General features: G+C 43.1%; 1 protein-coding gene across 3 annotated transcripts in view; it reads left to right on the forward strand.

Annotated features, from left to right (window-relative positions):
- Nucleotides 1-24,335, forward strand: part of CCDC102B (coiled-coil domain containing 102B) — a 152,579-nt gene that overhangs the window by 41,821 nt on the left and 86,423 nt on the right. For all 3 annotated transcript variants that reach the window (XM_068147755.1, XM_068147756.1, XM_068147757.1), the window contains exon 5: nucleotides 2,499-2,603. In XM_068147755.1, coding sequence (XP_068003856.1) covers nucleotides 2,499-2,603 — 105 coding nt within the window. The remainder of the gene's footprint in view (nucleotides 1-2,498; nucleotides 2,604-24,335) is intronic.

The following is a 24,335-nucleotide window of genomic DNA, read 5'->3' on the forward strand; positions in this document are numbered from 1 at the left end:
AATTGTGAAGGTCATAAAATTTGGACTTTTATATATTAGCATTCCTCCTTTCTTTTTCTTTTTTTTTTGTTTTAATCTCTTTTGCAAGAACTGAAATAATTTATTTTCACAGTTTTTAATCTGCCTTACACTCTTTTAATCTTCTCCTAAGTACCGGTAATAATATTCTGATCAGTATCTGTTAGTACCTGAAGCACCTGGTCTGTGCTTAAAAATAAATAAGTTTATCAAGTTTGCTTTTTAAATCTGAGAAACACTTCAAACATGCTTGAAAAACCTCTCTCTAGTTCACTCTGAAGAGTAAATAAAATAATTTATTAGACAATTACTTTATATATATATGGACCACTAGATGGATAAGGAACTGGCTTGATGGCTGCACCCAAAGAGTGGCTGTCAATGGCTCCATGTCCCAGTGGAGGACAGTGACAAGAGGAGTCCCTCGGGGATCAGTCCTGGGACCTGTCTTGTTCAACATCTTTGTGGGTGACATGGACAGTGGCATTGAGTGCACCCTCAGCAAGTTTGCTGATGACACCAAGCTGTGTGGTGCAGCAGACACGCTGGAGGGAAGGGAAGCCATCCAGAGAGACCTTGACAGGCTGGAGAGGTGGGCACAAGCCAACCTCATGAGGTTCAATAAGAGCAAGTGCAGGGTCCTGCATCTGGGTGGAGGCAATCCCAGGCACAAATACAGGCTGGGCAGTGAGTGGCTGGAAAGCAGCCCTGAGGAGAGAGACTTGGGGGTGCTGGTGGACAAAAAGCTCAACATGAGCTCTCAGTGTGCACTTGCAGCCCGCAAAGCCAATCAGATCCTGGGCTGCATCAGGAGAAGTGTGGCCAGCAGGGCAAGGGAGGTGATCCTCCCCCTCTACTCAGCCCTGGTGAGACCCCACCTGGAGTACTGTGTCCAGTTCTGGAGCCCCTATTACAAGAGGGATGTGGAGGTGCTGGAACGTGTCCAGAGAAGGGCCACAAGGATGATCAGAGGGCTGGAGCTCCTCTCCTATGAGGACAGACTGAGGGAGTTGGGGCTGTTCAGTCTGCAGAAGAGAAGGCTCCGACGTGACCTAATTGTGGCCTTCCAGTATCTGAAGGGGGCCTACAGGAAGGCTGGGGAGGGACTTCTCAGGATCTCAGGTATTGATAGGACTAGGGGGAATAGAATGAAGCTGGAGGTGGGGAGATTCAGGCTGGATATGAGGAGGAGGTTCTTCACCATGAGAGTGGTGAAGACCTGGAATAGGTTGTCCAGGGAGGTGGTTGGGGCCCCGTCCCTGGAGGTGTTTAAGACCAGGCTGGATGAGGCTCTGTCCAGCCTGATCTAGTGTGGGGTGTCCCTGGCCATGGCAGGGGGGTTGGAACTAGATGATCCTTGTGGTCCCTTCCAACCCTGACTGATACTATGATACTATGATACTATATGACCTAGCAACATGGCTTTTTGTTGGTATGTTTAATTCCTCCTGTTCATTAGATAAATGAACTCAGAAAGCTCAGTTACCCTAAATTAAAGTTACAGCATTGGCCATAAAATATAATGTTTCCCTTAGGAATATTAATTGTGACCTTGAGAAACAAAGGAATGTGAAAACTTAAAAATCCTTCCCGTTATTGCAGTTTCTCGTACCAAACGCATCCTTTAGAACTTCTTCAGTTTAATGAGCTATTGTTCAAAACATGCTGAATGTTAAACTTTTGTGGACTAGAAGGTGAATTTTGACAATTTCAGACCAAAATCAGCCTCAATGTTATTTAAAACAAAATCTGTTGTTCCGTAAATAGCAGAGGAATAAACAGAATTCATTATAACTGACGTCATTAATGATTATAAACATATGAAGGCTGCATGTGGAATATTGTGTCCAGTTCTGGGCCCCTCAGTTCAAGAGAGACCTCAGGGAACTACTTGAGAGAGGTCAGAGCAGAGACACAAAGATGCTGAAGGCAGTGGAACATCTCCCTGCTGAGGATAGGCTGAGGGAGCTGGGACTCTTGAGCTCAGAGAAGAGGAGCCTGTGGGGTGTCCTCATTCTTAGTGATAAAGATGTGCAGGACAATGCAGGGAAGATCCCTCCTGGATTCATTCCTGTGCGGCCTGCTCTAGGTGATCCTCTTTTGGCAGGGGAATTGGACTGAGTGATCTTTAGAGGTCCCTTCCAACCCCTAAAGTTCTGTGATTATGATGCTTACTATGTATCTTACTATAATTACTATTTATATTTACTCTAATTGCTATATTAAAACATTACCTTTGCTTTACTTTTTGTACAACCTATGAAAACTTAACCTCTCAGTTTTTCATTTGCACATTGAAGTGCTTAACTGCATGAAACATAGACAACTTACATCTTAGACTGGTTTCTAATATGCCCTCCTTATGCTCTGGTGAGGCCATTAGCCTCACCTGGTTAAAACCCCAGTTTTTAAATGTATTCCTCTTTTTTTTTTCCTCTCTCTCTTTTGTTTGTTCTTCCTCCTACCCTAACTCTTCCCAGATGGAAAGAGTGCAGTTTGAGAATACCTCTGACTGGGGAAAAAGAGAAAGTCTTGAAACACAAAAGCAGAGTTTGGAAGAAGGGAGCAGAAGAATGAAGTTACAGGTAAAAAAGAAATTCATGGGATTCTGGTGATGGAAAATAAAGGAACACTAATTGCATTGAGTTATGATCATCAAAATGCAGAATGTAAGGTGCTGGTTAGCAATAAGGTAAGTGCCCAGGGAGGTGGTTGAGTCATCGACCCTGGAGGCCTTCAAGGGGAGATTGGACGTGGCACTTGGTGCCATGGTCTAGTCATGGGGTCTGTGTTGATAGGTTGGACTCGATGATCCTCGAGGTCCTTTCCAACCTAAGTGATACTGTGATACTGTGAAGTGCATGGCTTTGTGTGATTACTTGGGGAGTGTTCCTCAAAGGAATTGTCATCATGTCAAAATGCATTCCTAAAACAAAGGTTGTGGAAGAAAGAATAGTCCTGGACAATTAGAAGTCAGGGGCTTTCTGCTTAGGGTACAGAAACAGAAAGCAATAGCTTCTCATTTTTAAAGGGAGCAGAGGCAAATGGCAAGTCTGGTAAGACTGGGGAGCAGAAGTGAAGACTGGGAGAAACAGAAGAGATTAAGAAAGCTTTGGTTACTACAGAGTCCTGATGAAGGTCAAATAAAAAATGAAACAAAAGAAGCTGTCAGACAAATCATTTCTCTGTCTTGCTGAATGTTGAATCTATTCTTAGTAAGGACAGAACAGAATGAAGAGTCTTAATTTCCTATTTTTTGGTCCTCTAAAGCTTAGTTTACTTTGAAACCTTATTGTACTGCTAAAAATGAGATGACAAATTATTCAGAGACTCTTAGCTGTGGGTATTTCCTTTATTTTATGGTTTTCTTGGCCAGTAATTAAACAGTAATCTAGAAGGCTCCTGCCTTCATTAAAACTGAAAGCTGTATGAGAGCAAGTGTAAGAAATAAATGAAAATAAAATAAAAAATAAAGAAATACTAAGAGACCTGAGGCTCTTTGGTCCAGAAGAGAGAAGGCTGATAGGGGACAAGATCAATGTCTACAAATATCTGAAGGATGGCAGTCAGGAAGATGGAGCCAGGCTCTTTTCAGTGATACCCAGTGATGGGACAAGGGGCAATGGTTGTGAACTTAATCACAGGAAACTCCATCTCAACGAGAATAAAACTTCTTTACTGTGAGGTTGACAGAGCACTGGAGCAGGCTGCCCAGAGAGGTTGTGGAATCTCCTTCCCTAGAGATGTTCGGAAGGAGTTTCTCCATTTGGGTCTGGCAACCATCACCACCAAGGTTGAGCAGTCTTGCAGTTTTCATCGACATTTCCAGGCAGGACTCCTTGTCTGGGCCTATCATATTATCCTAAGCATACTTGCTCACTGTCTCCAGGGCTCCTGGCCTCTGGATGCAGTCAGAGCAAACAGTACCACTATAGCCTTCTGTGAAGGACATCGGGCATCTACTGGCAGCATGAGTAAACTAAAAAGTCAGCAGTACAGGAGAAAGAAGTACTGTGGTGAATCCTTAATGCCATGATGAGCTCTATTCACAGCAGCAAAAAGTTAGTAAGACTGAAAAAGCCTTATGAGAAAAATGACTCTAGCAATTAGCACTGCATTCAGTTCTGGAGCCCCTGATATGAGAAGGATATGGAGGTGCTGGAACATGTCCAGAGAAGGGCCACAAGGATGATCAGAGGGCTGGAGCTCCCCTCATATGAGGACAGATTGAGAGAGTTGAGGTTGTTCAGTCTGGAGAGGAGAAGGCTCCAAGGAGACCTTATTGTGGCCTTCTGGTATCTTAAGGGTATTACAAGAAAGCTGAGGAGGGAATTCTTAGGATATCAGGTAGTGATAGGACTGAGGAATGGAGCAAAAGTAGAAATGGGTAGATTCAGGTTGGATGTTAGGAAGAAATTCTTCTCCATGAGGGTGGTGAGACACTGGAACAGGTTGCCCAGGGAGGTGCTGAAAGCATCATCCCTGGAGGTTTTTAAAGCCAATCTGGATATGACTGATTAGTGTGAGGCATCCCTGTCTATGGCAGGGGGGGTTGGAACTGGATGATCCTTGAGGTCCCTTCCAACACTAACCATTGTATGATTCTATGAGTTCATCTCCAAATCAGCCATCACAGTGGAGTCCTGGTCAGTCATATTTGGAGAAGACAGTGGTTTATAAAGTTAAGGTATTCTTCAACCTGGTGGTTTGTAGAGTTAGTTTATTTCTTAACCTTGATGTTGCCATTAAGTGAAAAAAAACCAGGATTTAAAGGAAGAGAAAATGGATTTTTAAAGAATTCCAGCCTAGCTCAATTTATATCTTAGATGGAACTTGTCCGTTTCCACAGAGACACTGCTAAACCTTTCTAATTCTTGATACCATCTCTATCTAATTTGCTACTCTCAATGACTTGAAAAAGAATGGCTGTGATTTCTGATTGAAGAGGGTTTTTTTTTCTGGGATAGGAACTTGAGGTCAAATGGAATAACAAGTTATATGCATGGTTAGAAGAGCTGTTAAATATGGGTGGTGGTGAGGCACTGAGGATAATAGTTTCATAGTTTCATTCAGGGTTGGAAGGGACCACAAGGATCATCTAGTTCCAACCCCCCTGCCATGGGCAGGGACACCCCACACTAGATCAGGCTGGCCAGAGCCTCATCCAGCCTGCTCTTAAACACCTCCAGGGATGGGGCCTCGACCACCTCCCTGGACAACACATTCCAGGGTTTCACCACTCTCATGGGGAAGAACCTCCTCCTCACATCCAGCCTGAATCTCCCCACCTCCAGCTTCATTCCATTCCCCCTACTCCTATCACTACCTAACACCCTGAGAAGTCCTTCCCCAGCCTTCCTGTAGGCCCCCTTAAGATACTGGAAGGCCACAATGAGGTCACCTCGGAGCCTTCTCTTCTCCAGACTGAACAGCCCCAACTCCTTCAGTCTGTCCTCATAGGAGAGGTGCTCCAGCCCTCTGATTATCCTTGTGGCCCTTCTCTGGACACCTTCCAGCATCTCCACATCCCTCTTGTAATAGGGGCTCCAGAACTGGATGCAGTACTCCAGGTGGGGTCTCACCAGAGCTGAGTAGAGGGGGAGGATCACCTCCCTCGACCTGCTGGCCACACTTCTCCTGATGCAGCCCAGGATCTGATTGGCTTTGTGGGCTGCAAGAGCACATTGAGAGCTCCTGTTGAGCTTTTTGTCCACCAGCACCCCCAAGTCTCTCTCCTCAGGGCTACTTTCCAGCCAGTCACTGCCCAGCCTGTATTTGTGCCTGGGATTGCCTCGACCCAGATGCAGGACCCTGCACTTGCTCTTATTGAACTTCATGAGGTTGGCTTGTGCCCACCTCTCCAGCTTGTCCAGGTCCCTCTGGATGGCCTCCCTTCCCTCCAGCGTGTCTGCTGCACCACACAGCTTGGTGTCATCAGCAAACTTGCTGAGGGTGCACTCAATGCCACTGTCCATGTCCCCCACAAAGATGTTGAATAAGACAGGTCCCAGGACTGATCCCTGAGGGACTCCACTTGTCACTGGCCTCCACTGGGACATGGAGCCATTGACAGCCACTCTTTGGGTGCGGCCATCAAGCCAGTTCCTTATCCATCTAGTGGTCCACCCATCAAACCCATATAATCCCATAATAAAGGGATTCATCTTCAGGATTGAAACCACAGCTGTCTAAGGATCTTTCTGTATCTCAACCTGAACAATCAGGGCTCTGCTTATTTTATTCTGAGACACAAAAGCATGGGTAATGTGTTATGGAATGAATTCCAGAGCAAAAGGCATTTCTCTAACACTCTAACTTCTCCAAAACCTGTATTTGTGAGACGATTTGGAGATCCATTGAATGGTTTAGTACAATATACAGTGGTATTAGTTGACGTATGGCTGATTCATACTTTTCAAAGGTATAAACAAACAATGGCAGCATTTTTTTTCTTTAATAAAAATCCTAGCAAGCTTAAACATCATATGAAAGTACAGCAGTGAAGTCTTTACATCCTTATCTAAATGATTTTATGTTGATAAATATCTTACTTTTTAATATTTATGCCTCCACAAGATAAAGTGTTTCTACAATCTCCTGTCCCTTTGAGCAGTAAATCATGCAGATGAAAGTTTTGAACATAAAAATGTATATTAATTATGACTTGCACAAAATCTGAGCCCTTCATATTATTCTTAGCTGGCTATGTGTTGGCAACACATTTCCATGCGCAGCTTTTGAAAGGTTAACTTCTGTTGTGCAAGACGAGCAGAATTGATCAAACAATTGAGATCAGACATTGTTTCTATGTGGTTTTATTGATTGTATCTCTTGGGATGGAGGATACTGTTTAAATGAATTGCTCTGTTATTTGACAAATAGCACAGCAACAACTGGTTCATCTAGAAAGGGATAAAATGAAGAGGGGAAAAAAACAACAAAAACCCACCCTTGTTGATGGTATAGATCAATATCCAAAACTTGCTGTTTATGGAGAGGTATTTTCTATTTTATCCATGAATATGACCTTGAACAAACTTGTAAACAACTGTTCTTTTCTAGTCTCCTTAATTATTTATGGTAATTATCTGGTTATTAAATAGTTGCTTCATTGAATATGTTTTACAGTGCTGTTGCACTGAATTTAAGTGCCTAATCTTAAGTGTTGATCTCCTCGCGGGTTGGGAGGTTCTGCAGAGAGATCTGGACCAGTCAGATCAGTGGGATGAGGTTTAACAAGACCAAGTGCTGCCTGCTGCACCTTGGTCACAACAATCTGCAGTAACACTACAGGCTTGGGGCAGAGTGGCTGAACAGTACTTAATGAAATAAAATGTAAGAAGTCCTTGAGTAAATGGAATGAGATAAGGTGACAAAAGCTGCAGCTGCGTTAGCAAGTCTTAACAATCTGCTTCCAAAAGAGATGTGGCTGTAAGACAAATTCGCTCCTTGTCTCCCCCTGAATGGGTACTGCTTCAGTTCATGGTGATTTTAGGCACAATTAATTACTTCTGAAGAAACTATGTGGGAAGCTCTGCTTCACATATTCACCATCCTTGCTCCAAGCCCTAATGGAGTGGACAGGGCCTAACCAGTGATGGTCTTTGGGACGGCCTCTTACTGCACATGGATTAAGGGCTGTAGGAGAAATCAAAACCTAGGCTGTCCTGTTTGTGCATGGCTCTCACTCAGCACCTACTGGTATAGTCTAATGTTGTAATATAGATGATCTCTGCTGTGCTTCCTTACTGGTCTAAATACAGCAAACACAAAAGGACACAGAAACTACTTCTTTGCCAGCATTTCACAGGAGGTCATGATCTACCTACCTGCTATCTGAATGCATCTGATCTACCAGACGTGTTTTGAGGAGATAGAATAGAATAGAATAGAATAGAATAGAATAGAATAGAATAGAATAGAATAGAATAGAATAGAATAGAATAGAATAGAATAGAATAGAATAGAATAGACTAGACAAGGTTGGAAGAGACCTTCAAGATCATCGGGTCCCACCTATCAACTAATCCAACCCACCTAATCAAGTAAACCATACAACCAAGCACCCCATCAAGTCTCCTCCGGAACACCTCCAATGCTGGTGACTCCACCACCTCCCCAGGCAGCCCATTCCAAGGGGCAATCACTCTCTCTGTGTAGAACTTCTTCCTAACATCCAGCCTAAACCTCCCCTGGCACAGCCTGAGACTGTGTCCTCTTGTTCTGGTGCTGGTTTCCTGGGAGAAGAGACCAACTTCCACCTGTCTACAATACCCCGGAGGATCTAAGAGAAGTTTGAACAGTAAGGGCTTATATAAACTGCCGTGTGTTACATTCCTGGGTTTGTGTCACAGATCTCTTACACTGAGTTTTTAATATACTTTTTTACTTTTTACAAGAGCAAAATGCAATTATGGTATAATTGTTAAACACTTTGATACTTCACCTAGCAGTGTGCATTCAGTTGAGAATTCTCTTTGTTTCAATGCAGATCTCTGGAGCTGTTTATGGTGATGGTAAAGCAGTGCTAGCTGCACAATTTGCTCCCTTGGCAGATTTTTTAAAACATAATGTTTTGTCAGAATTATTACTTTGTATCCAGTTGGTTTTAAATTATTTCATTTCTAATTACTTTCCTGGTGAAACGTTCATTTCAACTCCTTATAAAACCCACTAAAGTACAGAGCTAAAGACAAAGTAAAACAAACAAACCAACCCACAGAAAGAGAAGAGTGTTATAGAAGTGTTAGTTTCCTCTAGCAAATTATGCTGATGTGTAATAATAATAAGGGGAAGAAATTGCTGGATTACAAACTCTCATGAATCAACACTCAGCATTGTGAACCTTCCTTACCAAATTGTTTCCAGATTCCACAAAATAATTAACTTAGTATTGTTGACAATAAGAATCATTGAATCATAGAATGTTTGCAGTTGAGAGGGACCTCTAGAGATTGTCCAGTCTGGAGCAGGATCACTCAGGGCAGGATATACAGGAATGCATCCAGGTGGGTTTGGAAAGTCTCCAGAGAAGGGAGACTCCACAACCTCTCTAGGCAGCCTGCTCCAGGGTTCCACCCTTGTACACAGGGTGAAGCATTTGCATTGTTTGCTTTAGGTATGCATCTGCTTGTTTCATTATATTGAAACTGGAAATAAATTAAGTTCTGTCTTCCTTCACTCCATCCACTCCAGGATCCTTTACGCCAATTTAGCTTAGTTTTCACCCCTTCAACTCCAGTATCATAAACTAGCAATTCCTTTCCAACAGTCTATTACTATTATTATTATTATTATGAGCTCTCAGTGTGCACTTGCAGCTCACAAAGGCAATCAGATCCTGGGCTGCATCAGGAGAAGTGTGGCCAGCAGAGCAAGAGAGGTGATCCTCCCCCTCTACTCAGCCCTGGTGAGACCCCACCTGGAGTACTGTGTCCAGCTCTGGAGCCCCTATTACAAGAGGGATGTGGAGGTGCTGGAAGGTGTCCAGAGAAGGGCCACAAGGATGATCAGAGGGCTGGAGCAGCTCTCCTGTGAGGACAGACTGAAGGAGTTGGGGCTGTTCAGTCTGCAGAAGAGAAGGCTCTGAGGTGACCTCATTGTGGCCTTCCAGTATCTGAAGGGGGCCTACAGGAAGGCTGGGGAAGGACTTGTCAGGATCTCAGGTAGTGATAGGACTAGGGGGAATGGAATGAAGCTGGAGGTGAGGAGATTCAGGCTGGAGGTGAGGAGGAGGTTCTTCACCATGAGAGTGGTGAAGCCCTGGAATGGGTTGTCCAGGGAGGTGGTCGAGGCCCCGTCCCTGGAGGTGTTTAAGCCCAGGCTGGATGAGGCTCTGGCCAGGCTGATCTAGTGTGGGGTGTCCCTGCCCATGGCAGGGGGGTTGGAACTAGATGATCCTTGTGTTCCCTTCCAACCCTGACTGATACTATGATACTATTAATGCTCTGACTCTCCAGTTCCAAACGTACATAACAGGAACAAGGTGGACACAAGAGTGAATAGAAATACACTATTGAAGGTGTTAATGTGTGACTGAATAATTACATTTTCTTTTATGCTTAATATATATTTTCCTAATAATTTAATCTTATGATTTTTTTTTTTCCTACTGTTGCACAATATTAAAAAAAAAAAATATTAAAAAAATCCTGGAACATGTCCAGAGAAAGGCAACAAAGATGGTAAATGGTCTGGAGAGCAGGTCTGGTAGGGAGCTTCTGAGGGAGCTCAGGCTGTTTAGTCTGGAGGGGAAGGGGCTGAGGGAGGACCATGTTGCTCTCTGCAGCTCTCTCGGTAGGAGGTTTCAGTGAGGTCAGAGTAGGTCTCTTCTCCCTGGTGTCTCCCTGGAGTCCAGGGATAGAATGAGAGGAAATGACCTGAAGCTGGACCAGATCAGGTTTAGGTTGGAGGATGGCAGCAATTTCTTCCCTGCAAGAGTGGTCAGGCATTGGAATGTGCTGCCCAGGGAGGTGGTGGAGTCACCACTCCTGGAGATGTTCAAGAAACATGTAGACATGGCACTTCGGGACATGGTTTAGTGGCCATGGTGGTGTTAGGCTGATGGTTGCTATCAATAATCTTAGAGATCTCTTCCAACACAAACCATTCTGTGATTCTGTGATTCTATGATTCTATGATTTTCAGGGCTAACAATAAACTCATTGTTGCACCTCTACCAGTAGAATAGTAACTGATTTTCATTATATTTCTTTAAGTCACTTTATTTTATTTACTTTCTATTTTTTCTCTTTTCATCACTAAGTATTTTAGACTTTTGCTAACTTTAATCCTCTAGTATCTTTATTTCTGTTTGCATTTATTTAGCCAAAACCAAACATGGTTCACCTTTGGGTGTCTGATAATACAATCTTCCTTCAGCATTAAATCTAGTTACTTATTCCTCTCTTCTCCTCCATTCTCCCTTATTTTTTTTCTGATTTAGTAACTAAAGATTCCAGTATGTGAGGTCCTTTTCTTTCTCCAAGACAACTAAGTCTCTGCAAGAATCATTGTGGAAGGCCTTTGTTAAATGCCTTTTGAAGGCCTACCTAGACCTCTGACCCAGCAGAGTCAATTTATTGACTCATTCAGAAGACTGAAATAGGTTTGTAAGACAAAGTTTTGTTGCTCAAAACATTTATTTGATTCTCTTTCAATATATCATAGCTGTTCATGTGTCATCTTATTTGTAACTAAAAAATACCAGTTTTCCTGTTGCAGGCAATATATCTTTTTTTTTTCTTCCTTTTGTTATATTTTTGGTTTTTTTGGTAGCATTATTATTATTCCTTCTCAAGGGGTTTTAAAAATACTTACAATACTAAGCTATTTTAGAATAGAATAGAATAAACCAGGTTGGAAGAGACCTTCAAGATCATTGCGTCCAACCTATCATCCAACACCACCTAATCAACTAACCCATGCAACCAAGCACCCTGTCAAGTCTCCTCCTGAACACCTCCAGCGATGGCGATTCCACCACCTCCCCGGGCAGCCCATTCCAGTGGGCAATCACTCTCTCTGTGTAAAACTTCCTCCTGACCTCCAGCCTGAACCTCCCCTGGCGCAGCTTGAGACTGTGTCCTCTTGTTCTGGTGCTGGCTGCCTGGGAGAAGAGACCAACCTCTGCCTGTGTACAACCTCCCTTCAGGTAGTTGTAGAGAGCAATAAGGTCACCCCTGAGTCTCCTCTTCTCCAGGCTAAGCAGCCCCAGCTCCCTCAGCCTCTCCTCATAGGGCTTGTGTTCCAAGCCCCTCACCAACTTTGTTGCCCTTCTCTGGACACACTCCAGCAAGTCAACCTCCTTCCTAAACTGAGGGGCCCAGAAATGGACACAGGACTCGAGGTGTGGCCTAACCAGTGCAGTGTACAGGGGCAGAATCTCCTCCCTGCTCCTGCTGGCCACACTGTTCTTGATGCAGACCAGGATGCCATTGGCCCTCCCGGCCGCCTGGGCACACTGCAGGCTCATGTTCAGCCTACCATCGACCAGTACCCCCAGGTCCCTATCTGCCTGGCCACTCTCCAGCCACTCTGACCCTAGCCTGTAGCTAGGGCCTCAGAGCTCTTTAATGACTGGTATCTGGGTCCAAGTATTTTTAACTACCCATTTTGTCTGTTTATTTCATGACAGTGTTCCACTTGAGACAACCTTGCTATGTAGCCCATATATAAAATAAGGTCACAGGATTATTTCTTTGTGAATTTAGAGGAAATTCAATTAGCTCTCATTTACACAGAATCACAGAATGTTAGCAGCTGGAAGGGACCTTGAAAAATCATCCAGCCCAACCCCCACTGTCAGAGCAGGATTAACATAGAGTAGATCACACAGGAGCACATCCAGGCAGGTTTTGAATATTTCTGGAGAGGGAGACTCCACAACCCCCCTGGGCAGTTTGTTCCAGTGTTCTGTCACTCTCACAGTGAAACAATTTTTCCTCCTGTTTCCATGGAACTTCCTATGCCTCATCTTCCATACACTGCTCCTTGTGCTGTCACTGGGCAGGGCCTGACTCCATCCTCTTGCCACTCACCCTTTACATATTTATAAACATGAATGAGGTCACTGCTTAGTCTCCTTCTCTCCAAGCTAAACAGCCCCAGCTCCCTCAGTTTCTCCTCATAAGTAAGATGTTCCACTCCCTTAAACCATTTTTCTGGCTCTGTGCTGGACTCTTTCAAGCAATTCCCTGATGTCCTTCAACTGAAGGATGCAGGACCAGGCACAATATTCCAGATGTGGCCTCACCAGGGCAGAGTAGAAGGGGACGAGAACCTCTCTCAACCTACTAACCACAGCCCTTGTAATTCACCCCAGAATGGTGTTGGCCTTCCTGGCCACAAGGGCACATTGTTGGCTCATTTTCTTTGTTTTTCCTATTGATTGTGTGGCAGCCAACAGACCATCAGGTTTCTTGCTGTTGATTTGTTAGAAGAAGGATTAATAACAGTATTTACAATGTCTGCAAGTTGTTCCTTGTGTCCTAATTGCTCTGCCTTATTATACCTTTTAAAACATTGCCAGATGTTAAGATTCTGTTATATTTCTCCCTTTTATAAACAGCTAGCTGTAACCTATTATGTGATACATTTTATATAGTCCCTTTTATGAAATACAGTCAATTTCACCCCAGAGCATATGCATGAAGAATTGATTTAACTTTTTCATTCTACCCTATCCTTACACTTGATTGTATTTTCAGACTATCCCCCAAAATCTGTAATAAAAATAAAATTCAGGTCTTCTGAATATTCAACTGAATATGAGCCAGCAGTGTGCCCAGGTGGCCAAGAAAGCCAATGGCATCCTGGCTTGTATTAGAAATTCTCTGTTCAGCAGGAGTAGGGAGGTCGTTGTCCCCTTGTACTCAGCTCTGGTGAGGCCACACCTTGGGTATTATGTCCAGTTTTGGGCACCTCAATGCAAGAGAGATGTGGAGGTACTGCAGTCAGTGCAGGGAAAGGCAAGGAAGCTGGGGAAGTGCCTGGAAAATAAATCTCATGAAGAGCAACTGAAGGAGCTGGGGATGGTTAGTTGGAAACAGAGGAGGCTGAGGGGAGACCTCGTTGCTGTCTAAGACTACCTGAAAGGACGTTGTGGAGATGTTGGTGCTGGTCTCTTTTCCCCAGTAATTAGTGATAGAAAAAGAGGGAATGGCCTCAAACCCCACTGGGTAACTTTAAACTGGACATTAGGAAACATTTTTTCACAGCAAGAGTGGTCAGGCATTGGAATGTGCTGCCCAGAGAGGCAATCAAGTCACCAGCCCGGATGTGTTTAAGGATGATTTGGATGTGGTGCTTGGGGATTGGTTTAGGTGTGACCTTGAAGAGTAGGGTTAGTGGGCAGTAACTGGCTGGAAAGCAGCCCTGAGGAGAGAGACTTGGGGGAGCTGGTGGACAAAAAGCTCAACATGAGCTCTCAGTGTGCACTTGCAGCCTGCAAAGCCAATCAGATCCTGGGCTGCATCAGGAGAAGTGTGGCCAGCAGGTCGAGGGAGGTGATCCTCCCCCTCTACTCAGCCCTGGTGAGACCCCACCTGCAGTACTGTGTCCAGTTCTGGAGCCCCTATTACAAGAGGGATGTGGAGGTGCTGGAGTGTGTCCAGAGAAGGGCCACAAGGATGATCAGAGGGCTGGAGCACCTCTCCTATGAGGACAGACTGAAGGAGTTGGGGCTGTTCAGTCTGGAGAAGAGAAGGCTCCAAGGTGACCTCATTGTGGCCTTCCAGTATCTGAAGGGGGCCTGCAGGAAGGCTGGGGAAGGACTTCTCAGGATGTCAGGTAGTGATAGGACTAGGGGGAATGGAATGAAGCTGGAGGTGGGGAGATTCAGGCTGGATGTGAGGAGGAGGTTCTTCCCCATGAGAGTGGTGAAACCCTGGAATGGGTTGTCCAGGGAGGTGGTTGGGGCCCCGTCCCTGGAGGTGTTTAAGAGCAGGCTGGATGAGGCTCTGTCCAGCCTGATCTAGTGTGGGGTGTCCCTGCCCATGGCAGGGGGGTTGGGACTAGATGATCCTTGTGGTCCCTTCCAACCCTGAATGATAGTATGATATGATACTGTGATTGGATTTGGTTATCCTGAGGGTCTTTTCCAACCTGAGTGTTTCTGTGATTCTTTAATTCTGGGGTTTTCACTCCCCCATCATTTCATTCATTCCTGAAATATGTTCTTTGCATTATTGCTGTTGATAAAAGGTCAAGAATTTTCCCTTTCTGTTGTTTTGTGTTTGGTGTATTGTGTTTAGGGTTTTTTTTTGTCTCATGATTAAGTTGTCAGTTGGCAAAGGGGATGTATGCATCAAAGTGTGCTGATGCTCAGTTTAAGTTTCACTCCTTTAAATTCAGCTTGTCAAATCTGACAGTTTCAGTGATTAATTTCTTCAGCTGGCTGGAAACTTTGGTCCTATGTGGAATATCTGTAAGCTTGTCTCAGTTGGCAAGCTGCTTCTTACAGTTGCTGAATATTTGAAATGAATTCTGATTTACTTCTGACTTCTTTGAAGTTGAAAACTTGCAAATTCACTTGTTGAGAAATTCCTTTTGAAGATAAATAAAATAAATGTTAAAAAGCAGAAAAGTACTGATTCAACTTTCAGTTTGAGGCAGTCATGGAAAAACAAAATAAAATACAATCTCTCTGCATCTACCTGAAGGGAGGTTGTACCAAGGAGGAGGTTGATCTCTTCTCCTGAGTAAAAAAGGGATAGGACAAGAGGAAATGGCCAAAAGTTGCACCAGGGGAGGTTTAAATTGGGTATTAGGGGAAAAATTCTTCACAGAAAAGATTGTAAGGCACTGGAGCAGGATGACAGGATGACTGAGTCACCCTAGGGACTTAAAAGAATTGTATATGTGGCTCTGAGGGACATGGTTTAGTGATCACTTGGTAGTATTTGGTTAATGATTGGACTTCATGCTCCTAAACCAAAATGGTTCTAGTATTCTGTTTCTAAGAGTGGAAGGGATAGCTCTTCAGTACTATCCCTGTTAAAAAATGCATGCTCATGGATTTTAACTCTATTTGGTGATATTTCTTCTCAAATTTGGAAACGTCTGTTCTTTAAACAGCCAACAGTAGGTGCTTGGATTATTATATCTTCGTCTTGCTGTGCTATGCACAGCTTGGTGCTTCCAGGACTGCTCTCTTTGGTTATTGTGTTCATTGAGGAGACCATGGGCTCAGTTCTTCCTCAGTTGTCCTTTTACTTTCTAACCCTTTAGACAAGGCTGTAGTAGAAGACATGTCTCTGTGTAGAGCCTCATAATGCTTCTTGTTATCTCTCCTTTTATTTCATTTTTATGTGTGTTTGATTTGGATTCTTTGGTTTTGTGCATTTATCCCAGTATACAGAGTCATCTAATTGGAAGCAGTCTGGTTGTGGTCTGCCACTTGTCTTTTGTGCTCACTTGAGTAGGTGTTGAAGCAATTTAGTCCACATAATTCTGGAAACACAGTTATAGAGAATTGTCTTTTCATTATTCTACCAATTTTATTTCAGTGTTCTTTAGTAAATCCTTATGGAAAAACAAAACAACACAACACCCTAAGGCTTGGGGAGGGGTGGGAATTATTTTGCCAAAGGAGATAACAGAAAAAAAACCCTCAACTTTTATTTTGCTATTAGGTAAAGTCATTTTGCCAAGAGATTACTTAAAAGAATCCTTATTGTTTGTTTACATTGGGGCCATATAGTCCCCAAATGGCATAAATACTGATTTATGGAGCAGAACACCTCTTGTCTGACCCTGTCACTTCCTGTATGCTCTGCTTTTCTCAATTTAGGGATATTGACCTCTCTGTCTTTCTCTGTTTCAGAAAATTTTTGAGGAAGAAAAATAATAGTTGATGTAAGATAACCAAAAAAGTTGTTTCTCTATCTGAAGTTAAAATATCTTTTAAAATAGAATTTTCTTCTCTTTTTTTAAGATGTTTTGTTCAGAATTGTATTGAATAATTGATCATATTAAAGGTCATTCCTTAAAAGACAATGTTCTTTAACATCTTCATTGACGATCTTTGTGCTGGGTTAGGAACTGGATGGAGGGCTGAGCCCAGAGAGTGGTGGTGAATGGTGCCACCTCCAGCTGGCGGCCAGTCAGTAGTGGCGTCCCCCAGGGATCAGTGCTGGGCCCCATCCTCTTTAACATCTTCATTGATGATCTGGATGAGGGGGTTGGGTCAGTCATCAGCAAGTTTGCAGATGACACCAAGTTAGGGGCAGATGTTAGTCAGTTAGAGGGTAGAAAGGCTCTGCAGAGGGACCCCGACCAACTGGACAGATGGGCAGAGTCCAATGGGATGTCATTTAACAAGTCCAAGTGCTGAGTGCTGCACTTTGGCTACGGCAATCCCATGCAGAGCTACAGGCTGGGGTCGGAGTGGCTGGAGAGCTCCCAAACAGAGAGGGACCTGGGGGTGCTGATCGACAGCCACCTGAATATGAGCCAACAGTGTGCCCAGGTGGCCAAGAGGGCCAATGGCATTCTGGCCTGCATTAGGAATAGTGTGGCCATCAGGAGCAGGGAGGTCATTGTGCCCCTGGACTCTGCTTTGGTTAGGCCACACCCTGAGTCCTGTGTCCAGTTCTGGGCCCCTCAGTTTAACAAGGACATTGAAACACTTGAACGTGTCCAGAGAAGGGCAACAAGGCTGGGGAGAGGCCTTGAACACAAGCCCTATGAGGAGAGGCTGAGGGAGCTGGGATTGTTTAGCCTGGAGAAGGCTCAGGGGTGACCTCATTGCCCTCTACAACTGCGTGAAAGGTGGTTGTAGCCAGGAAGGGGTTGATCTCTTCTCCCAGGCAACCAGCACCAGAACAAGGAGACACAGTCTCAAGCTGTGCCAGGGGAGGTTTAGACTCGAGGTGAGGAGGACGTTCTTCACCGAGTGAGTCATTCGTCATTGGAACAGGTTGCCCAGGGAGGTGGTGGACTCATCGTCCCTGGAGGCGTTCAAGAGGGGATTGGACTTGGTGCCATGGTCTAGTCATGGGGTCTGTGTTGATAGTTTGGACTTGATGATCCTCGAGGTCATTTCCAACCTTGGTTATACTGTGATACTGTAATGTTGTACTCTGTGTTAGGAACAAGTTCTGCATCATGAGGGTGGTGGAACACTGACAAAGTTTGTCTAGGGAGGTAGCTGAGTTCCCATCCCTGAGGATAGTCAAGGTCTGGCTTGAGAAGGCTCTGAGCAGCATGATCTAGTTGAGAATGTCCCTGCTGACTGAGGGGGGGTGGACTGAATGCCCTTTGGAGTTCCCTTCCAACCCAAACCATTCTATGATTCAATGTATGCCCTTCTTAGTGCAGAACCATTGTGGAAGAAATTACTCTTAACTGAATTCATTATTATTATTTTTTTAAATGAAGGATGCTTACTATTTCCAGTCTCTTTGCTTAATTATAGTTGAAAAATTGATATGTTAAAAATACTCTTAATCTTTTCCATCTAACATGATTTCAAAGGAAAATAAATAATCTTCAGTGTTACTCTTCCATTTGTCTACAGTGAGAAATACCAGTCAAGAAGCCATTTAGCAGGAATCCTTAAGTACCATAAAGAGTACTGCTTTACCTGGTTTCTAACTAGCATGTCTGAGGGGTTGCTATCTTGTATTGCTCTCAGCTTGTGTTACATTTCCTCACTCATTGATCCATTCCACTTTGCTTTCACTTTCCTTTCTGCATCCTATTTCTGTGTTTCATTCAGATAGTTGACATCAGTTAGTTATTTCAAGCCATGCATCTCACAATGGAAATTTATCTTCAAGTTACTAAATGTGTCATACAAATGAGTGGCAACTGCTGGGAGAAGATATCATTTCTTTGATATCGAAGAGTGAAGTGTATTTGACACAGTTGTACAGCCTGCCTGGGCAAGGTGGTAGAAACTTTGCTGAAAGCTGTCTAGAAAATATTTTTCTCTCATTGTAATGTTTGTCAAAAGTCTTTATAATTCAGTAAGTGTCCATGGAGATCTTTCCTTTTTTTTTCTTTGTGTGTGTATTGTATAGATATCTTGTGGCTGTAAGTATTTGGAATCCAGAATTCTGCTTACATTGCACTACTGCAATTTTGGCATCAATGTCAAAATCAATATATTAACCCTTACCCCAATGTGTCAGAGAGGTGCCCATCCCCTAAGGGAAGGGCACGAAGTGCAAGGGAGATGGAGAACATACCCAGCTCCACAGCAACTGCAAAGTAAAGCTCTGCAGGTGTGCTGGTGGCATCCAGGGTCAGGTAAATGTCACCAGGCAAGTCTCATGGGAGATCCTCAGCATAAAAGCTCCCAAGGCATGGAAGAGCAGCCTTGATTTTTGCTGCCAGCAGAGCTTTGCGGAAAAGCTTTACTTCAGGTCCTTTGTAAAAGCCAAGCAGGGGCATGGCCTCTAATTTAGCCTTAAGCCCAGGCAGACAAACCTCAGGACAGTAAGGATGCCCTTAGAACTCTGATTTTGCTCACTTAGTATCAGCATTAGAGCATGCCTAAGAAATTACAATGCAGTAGAACAAGGACAGTTTCAACCCAATCTAGTCTAATTAATGAAAATGTTAGGTTCCTCTTGTCTTTGGATTGATTAAATGTGATCTGGTTTAGAGTATTGTTTTGTGATTGTTGGTTGTTCATCAGTTAACAGCATTTATGTCCTCTTACACTGGTAATGGCTGACCTTCAAATGGAAAGGATGGTGATGGGCTCCTGTATAGTTGAGTGGAGATACCTTTTACCAGATTTAATTTCCTAGAACTATTAGTTTTAAATCAGCTACTCTACATTGTCACTCCTGTGGTTTTATGGTTACCAGGTTAAGGTATCTGTAGATCCAATTGTCTTAGACATTTGCATCTCAACACATGGCATAGAGAAACCACGTACCATGATTGAAGAAGAGGTTCTACTTCCAGCTAACTAAGTGGAATTGAATGCTTTTGACAGTTCTACGTCCCTGTTTCCAGTGTGGATCAATTTACATGAAGAATATTGTTGGTAAAATCCAAAAGGTCATGGTACTCACAGAGACATAATAGTCTGCCTTGTGAAAAATCAATCTGTCTGCAGTGATTATGTGAAGAAAGCTATTGATGCTTGCTTGTTTCAGTAACTGCTGGTTGTGTTGAGAGCAAACTTTTTTCCATTGGTCTTATTGGGACTTTGTAAGTTCGATAAAGAAGCTTTCTTGTTTTTATGTACAAGAATAGTCTTTATGGTTTAGATACAAGAATAGTCTTTATAGGTTAGAAAATATCAAATCCATAAATCTGAAGTTTGGAGGAAGATATGAAGAGAAAGAACAGATAGAAATGGAGCTGTTCAGCCTGTAGAAGAGAAGGTTCCAGAGAGATCTTATAGAGACCTTACAGTACCTGAAGAGGAACAACAAAAAAGCCAGCAGGGGACTTTTTATAAGGGCTTGTAGTGATAGGACAAGAGGGAATGGATTCAAGCTTGAAGAGGGGAGATTTAGACTGGAGATTAGAAAGCAAATCTTCACAGAAGGAAGTTCTTCACAATGAGAATGGTAAAATAGGGGTACAGGTTGCCCAGAGATGTCGTTGAGGCTTCATCCCTGGAGACATTCAAGATCAGACTTGCTGTAGTGCTTGGCAGCCTGATCTAGTTGGAGGTGTTCCTGCAAACTGCAAGGGGTTAGGACAAGATGACCTTTGAGAGTCCCTTCCAACCCAATGCAATCTGTGAAACAGCCACGTTATCACTTTCCTTCAAACCATACTTCATAAGCGTCTCTCTTTTCCCTGAAAGGGAGGGAGTATAGATTAACATTTTACACATTATAGGTATGGAAAGAATTTATCATTTTCTTTACAACATGATTGCAGTGGACACAGGTCTCAAAATTAAAAGTATCAAATAGAATACGATACCAAAATCAAATCAAATCAGAGGGAGCACTCAGATATATTCTTCTTAATAGTTTATAGGGTTGTAACACATTTAAATCTAATCTTGCACTGTGGCTGATCTTTTAATTTTCAGCTATGAAAGAGGTAGCAAAGCATCAGGTTCTTTGAATTAAGTATTTTTTTTCCAGAAGCAACATGATGAAAGCTGCCCTTCATTCCTGCCAAACTACAATGATCTGGCTGAAGTAACACCACTGGGATGCTGTGCTGTGGAATCAAATATTTCAAATAGACTTCAGCAGAAATAGTTCATTTTATGTGAGCAAAATCCAAGTACTTCTGTTGGTGTAAGGAGGAAAGTATAGTGAATGTAGTGAATGAAATATGCATGCTTTTAAGCAAAACAAAACAAAGGGGAAATAGCTACACTTCACATTTAAAACTGAGCTGTTGCTCAATTACATCACAAAAAATTACAGTTTGAGGTGTTGCTTTCACAGTTTCATGCAGCTGCAGCTGTTAAATGCATCTTTTCCCTCAGCCTTTACTCAATATTACATCCTTTACTCAATATTATATTCTGAGATAAATCAGCTGAATGTTTTATTTAGATGCTTAGGTCATTAATTTCCTTTTCCTTATTAAATTCAAGTCAGAATCAAATCTTTAATGGGTATGTATGTGGCCAAATTTGTGTCATCTGGCTTCATTCTAGCATTTCATTATTTATCTGACATATAATGGAAGATGACTAGTTAAGAATTATTTAGGTAAAAAGTAACTAGGATAACTTTTAATTACATTAATTATTTTAACTATTAAAGTGGCTGAGTATGAGTCAGCAATTTGCCCAGCTGGCAAAGAAAGCCAGTGGCATTCTGGCATGTATCAGCAATGGTAAGACCATCAGGACTAGGGAAATGGTTGTCCCCCTGTACTCAATACTGGTGAGGCTACACCTTGCATGCTTTATTCAGTTTTGGGTACGTAAACACAAGAGACACATCGGGGGGCTGGAGTGGGTGCAAAGAAAAGCAGCTGAGCTGATGAAGGGCCTAAAGAATGAGTATGATGAAGAGCAGTTGAGGGAACTGGGACTGAGGAAGAGGAGGCTGAGTGGAGACCTTATCACCCTTTACAGCTACCTGTGAGGACAGCATAGAGAGGTAGGTGCTGGTCTCTTCTCACAAATAGTTAGTGACAGAACAAGAGGGAACAGCTCCAAGTTGCACCAAGGTAGGCTTAGACTAGACACTGGGGAAAACTGTTTCACTGAAAGAGTGGCCAAGCATTGGAAGAGGCTGCCCAGGGAAGTGGTTGAGTCACCATCCCTGGAGGTGTTTGAAGGTTGTTTAGATGGTTGGTAGAGCAGGGTAATGGTTGGGCCTGATGATCTCAAGAATCTTTTGCAATCTGAATAATTCTATGATTTGATCATAGAATTCTATGTGTTGATCCAATTCTCAGGAAAATAAAAGAAAGAATAGAATAGAATAGAATAGAATAGAATAGAATAGAATAGAATAGAATAGAATAGAATAGAATAGAATAGAATAGAATAGAATAGACCAAGTTGGAAGAGACCTTTAGAATAAACCTTTATTAGAATAAACCAAACCAGGTTAGAAGAGACCTTCAAGATCATCGTGTCCAACCCATCAACCAATCCAACCCACCCAAACAGCTAACCCATGGCACCAAGCACCCCAGCAAGTCTCCTTCTGAACACCTTCAATGATGGCGACTCCACCACCTCCCCGGGCAATCCATTCCATAGCGCAATCACTCTTTCTGTATAGAACTTCTTCCTAAGACCTTCAAGATCATCGCATCCAACCCATCAACCAATCCAGCCCACCTAAACAACTAAACCATGGCACCAAGCACCCCATCAAGTCTCCTCCTGAAGACCTCCAATGATGGTGACTCCACCAATGAAAGAGGAAAGAAAATTAAAACCAGGCTAAGTTTAAGAAATAAAAAATGGACATTCTTGAGGAATACTCTGACAGAGGATGTGATTTAAATTACTATATTGAAAAGTGTTGAAAGATTTTCCTTTGGGGTTACAATTCATGAAGAAACAAATACTGTAGGAGAGGACATTTCTCAAATTTTACTACAGGAAGGACTAAAGGATGGCAGTGAGTTAACGTTTTATTAAACTTTTAAACTTCATTCATCTTAATGCCTTTTTTATTTTTCCCATGCTTGGGTAATAAGGTATAATTTAGGAAGAGCTCCAGGTAATAGAAGTATTTTTCTGTATTGTTCTGAAGTGTAAAAGATCTACAAAGGATTTACCAGAGGTGTAATTTGCCACATCTGTAATACGATGCCAGACAAATGCAATAGCTGTAGCTGTTATGAATTGGTTTCCACTTCATAAGTGTTTCATTCAGGAAAAGTATAGCTTTAAATGTTGTTTATAATACTGCCATTAGTTCCTAGTAGATAATGGATGGAAAGTGATTTATTTTTTTTCCTCTTAATGTGGCTTATTGTAACCTCAAAGTATTTGTCATAATATTGCAGAAACTCTTGAAGAAAAAAAATAAGGGGAGAAAGCCGTTTGTTTGTGTTTACTGATGAGGAAATACCAGAGTCCTGTGCTTATAGAAAAGTGTCTTTTTGTCATTTCTATATTTGCAGCTGCTGCTTCTTAATTAAATATCAAGGGATTAGAAATCTTTTTTTTTTTTTTTTTTTCAGTTTTTTATTTCAAAGTACGTCTTTGCCTACACTATTTCCATGTGCGGGTTCTGCACATCGGCCACAACAACCCCATGCAGAGCTACAGGCTGGGGTCAGAGTGGCTGGAGAGCGGCCAGGCAGAGAGGGACCTGGGGGTGCTGGTTGATGGTAGGATGAACATGAGCCTGCAGTGTGCCCAGGTGGCCAGGAGGGCCAATGGCATCCTGGCCTGCATCAAGAACAGTGTGGCCAGCAGGAGCAGGGAGGTCATTCTGCCCCTGTACACTGCACTAGTTAGGCCACACCTCGAGTCCTGTGTTCAGTTCTGAGCCCCTCAGTTTAGAAAGGATGTTCACTTGCTGGAATGAGTCCAGAGAAGGGCAACAAAGTTGGTGAGGGGTTTGGAACACAAGCCCTATGAGGAGAGGCTGAGGGAGCTGGGGTTGCTTAGCCTGGAGAAGAGGAGACTCAGGGGTGACCTTACTGCTCTCTACAACTACCTGAAGGGGGATTGTAGACAGGCAGAGGTTGGTCTCTTCTCCCAGGCAGCCAGCACCAGAACAAGAGGACACAGTCTCAGGCTGCACCAGGGGAAGTTCAGGCTGGAGGTCAGGAGGAAGTTTTACACAGAGAGAGTGATTGCCCACTGGAATGGGCTGCCCGGGGAGGTGGTGGAATCGCCATCGCTGGAGGTGTTCAGGAGGAGACTTGAGAGGGTGCTTGGTTGCATGGGTTAGTTGATTAGGTGGTGTTGGGTGATAGGTTGGACGCGATGATCTTGAAGGTCTCTTCCAACCTGGTCTATTCTATTCTATTCTATTCTATTCTATTCTATTCTATTCTATTCTATTCTATTCTATTCTAATAATTTATTTTTCTTACCCCCCTACCCCCCCACTCTGAGTGCTTGTGTTTTCCTGAGATACTACAGGTCATGAAATACATCTTATCATTTATTTATAAGGAATTTATTGCTAGTGACTCAAATATATGATGACAGCTCACAAGAGATTTTCAAGGAGACCTTTCAGAGTATGTGGAGCTTACCAGCTGCTAAATGCACATAAGATAATTTTATTGAACAGGGGACACAACCCGCATAGAAATGTTAAAGGAAATGCTCCAGGATATTCATATATTACATTTCATAAGTACAAATCAGGCTACTGTGCTCAAAGCAGAAGTTTTGCACTCTGGAATGCTGAAGGTCATATGCAAATCAAACACAAGTTGTGAGAACTGGAGTT

This window comes from Melanerpes formicivorus, unplaced genomic scaffold (genome assembly GCF_026170545.1).
Source record: "Melanerpes formicivorus ecotype bairdi unplaced genomic scaffold, bMelFor1.0.p_v2 SCAF_15, whole genome shotgun sequence".
Lineage (NCBI taxonomy): Eukaryota > Metazoa > Chordata > Aves > Piciformes > Picidae > Melanerpes > Melanerpes formicivorus.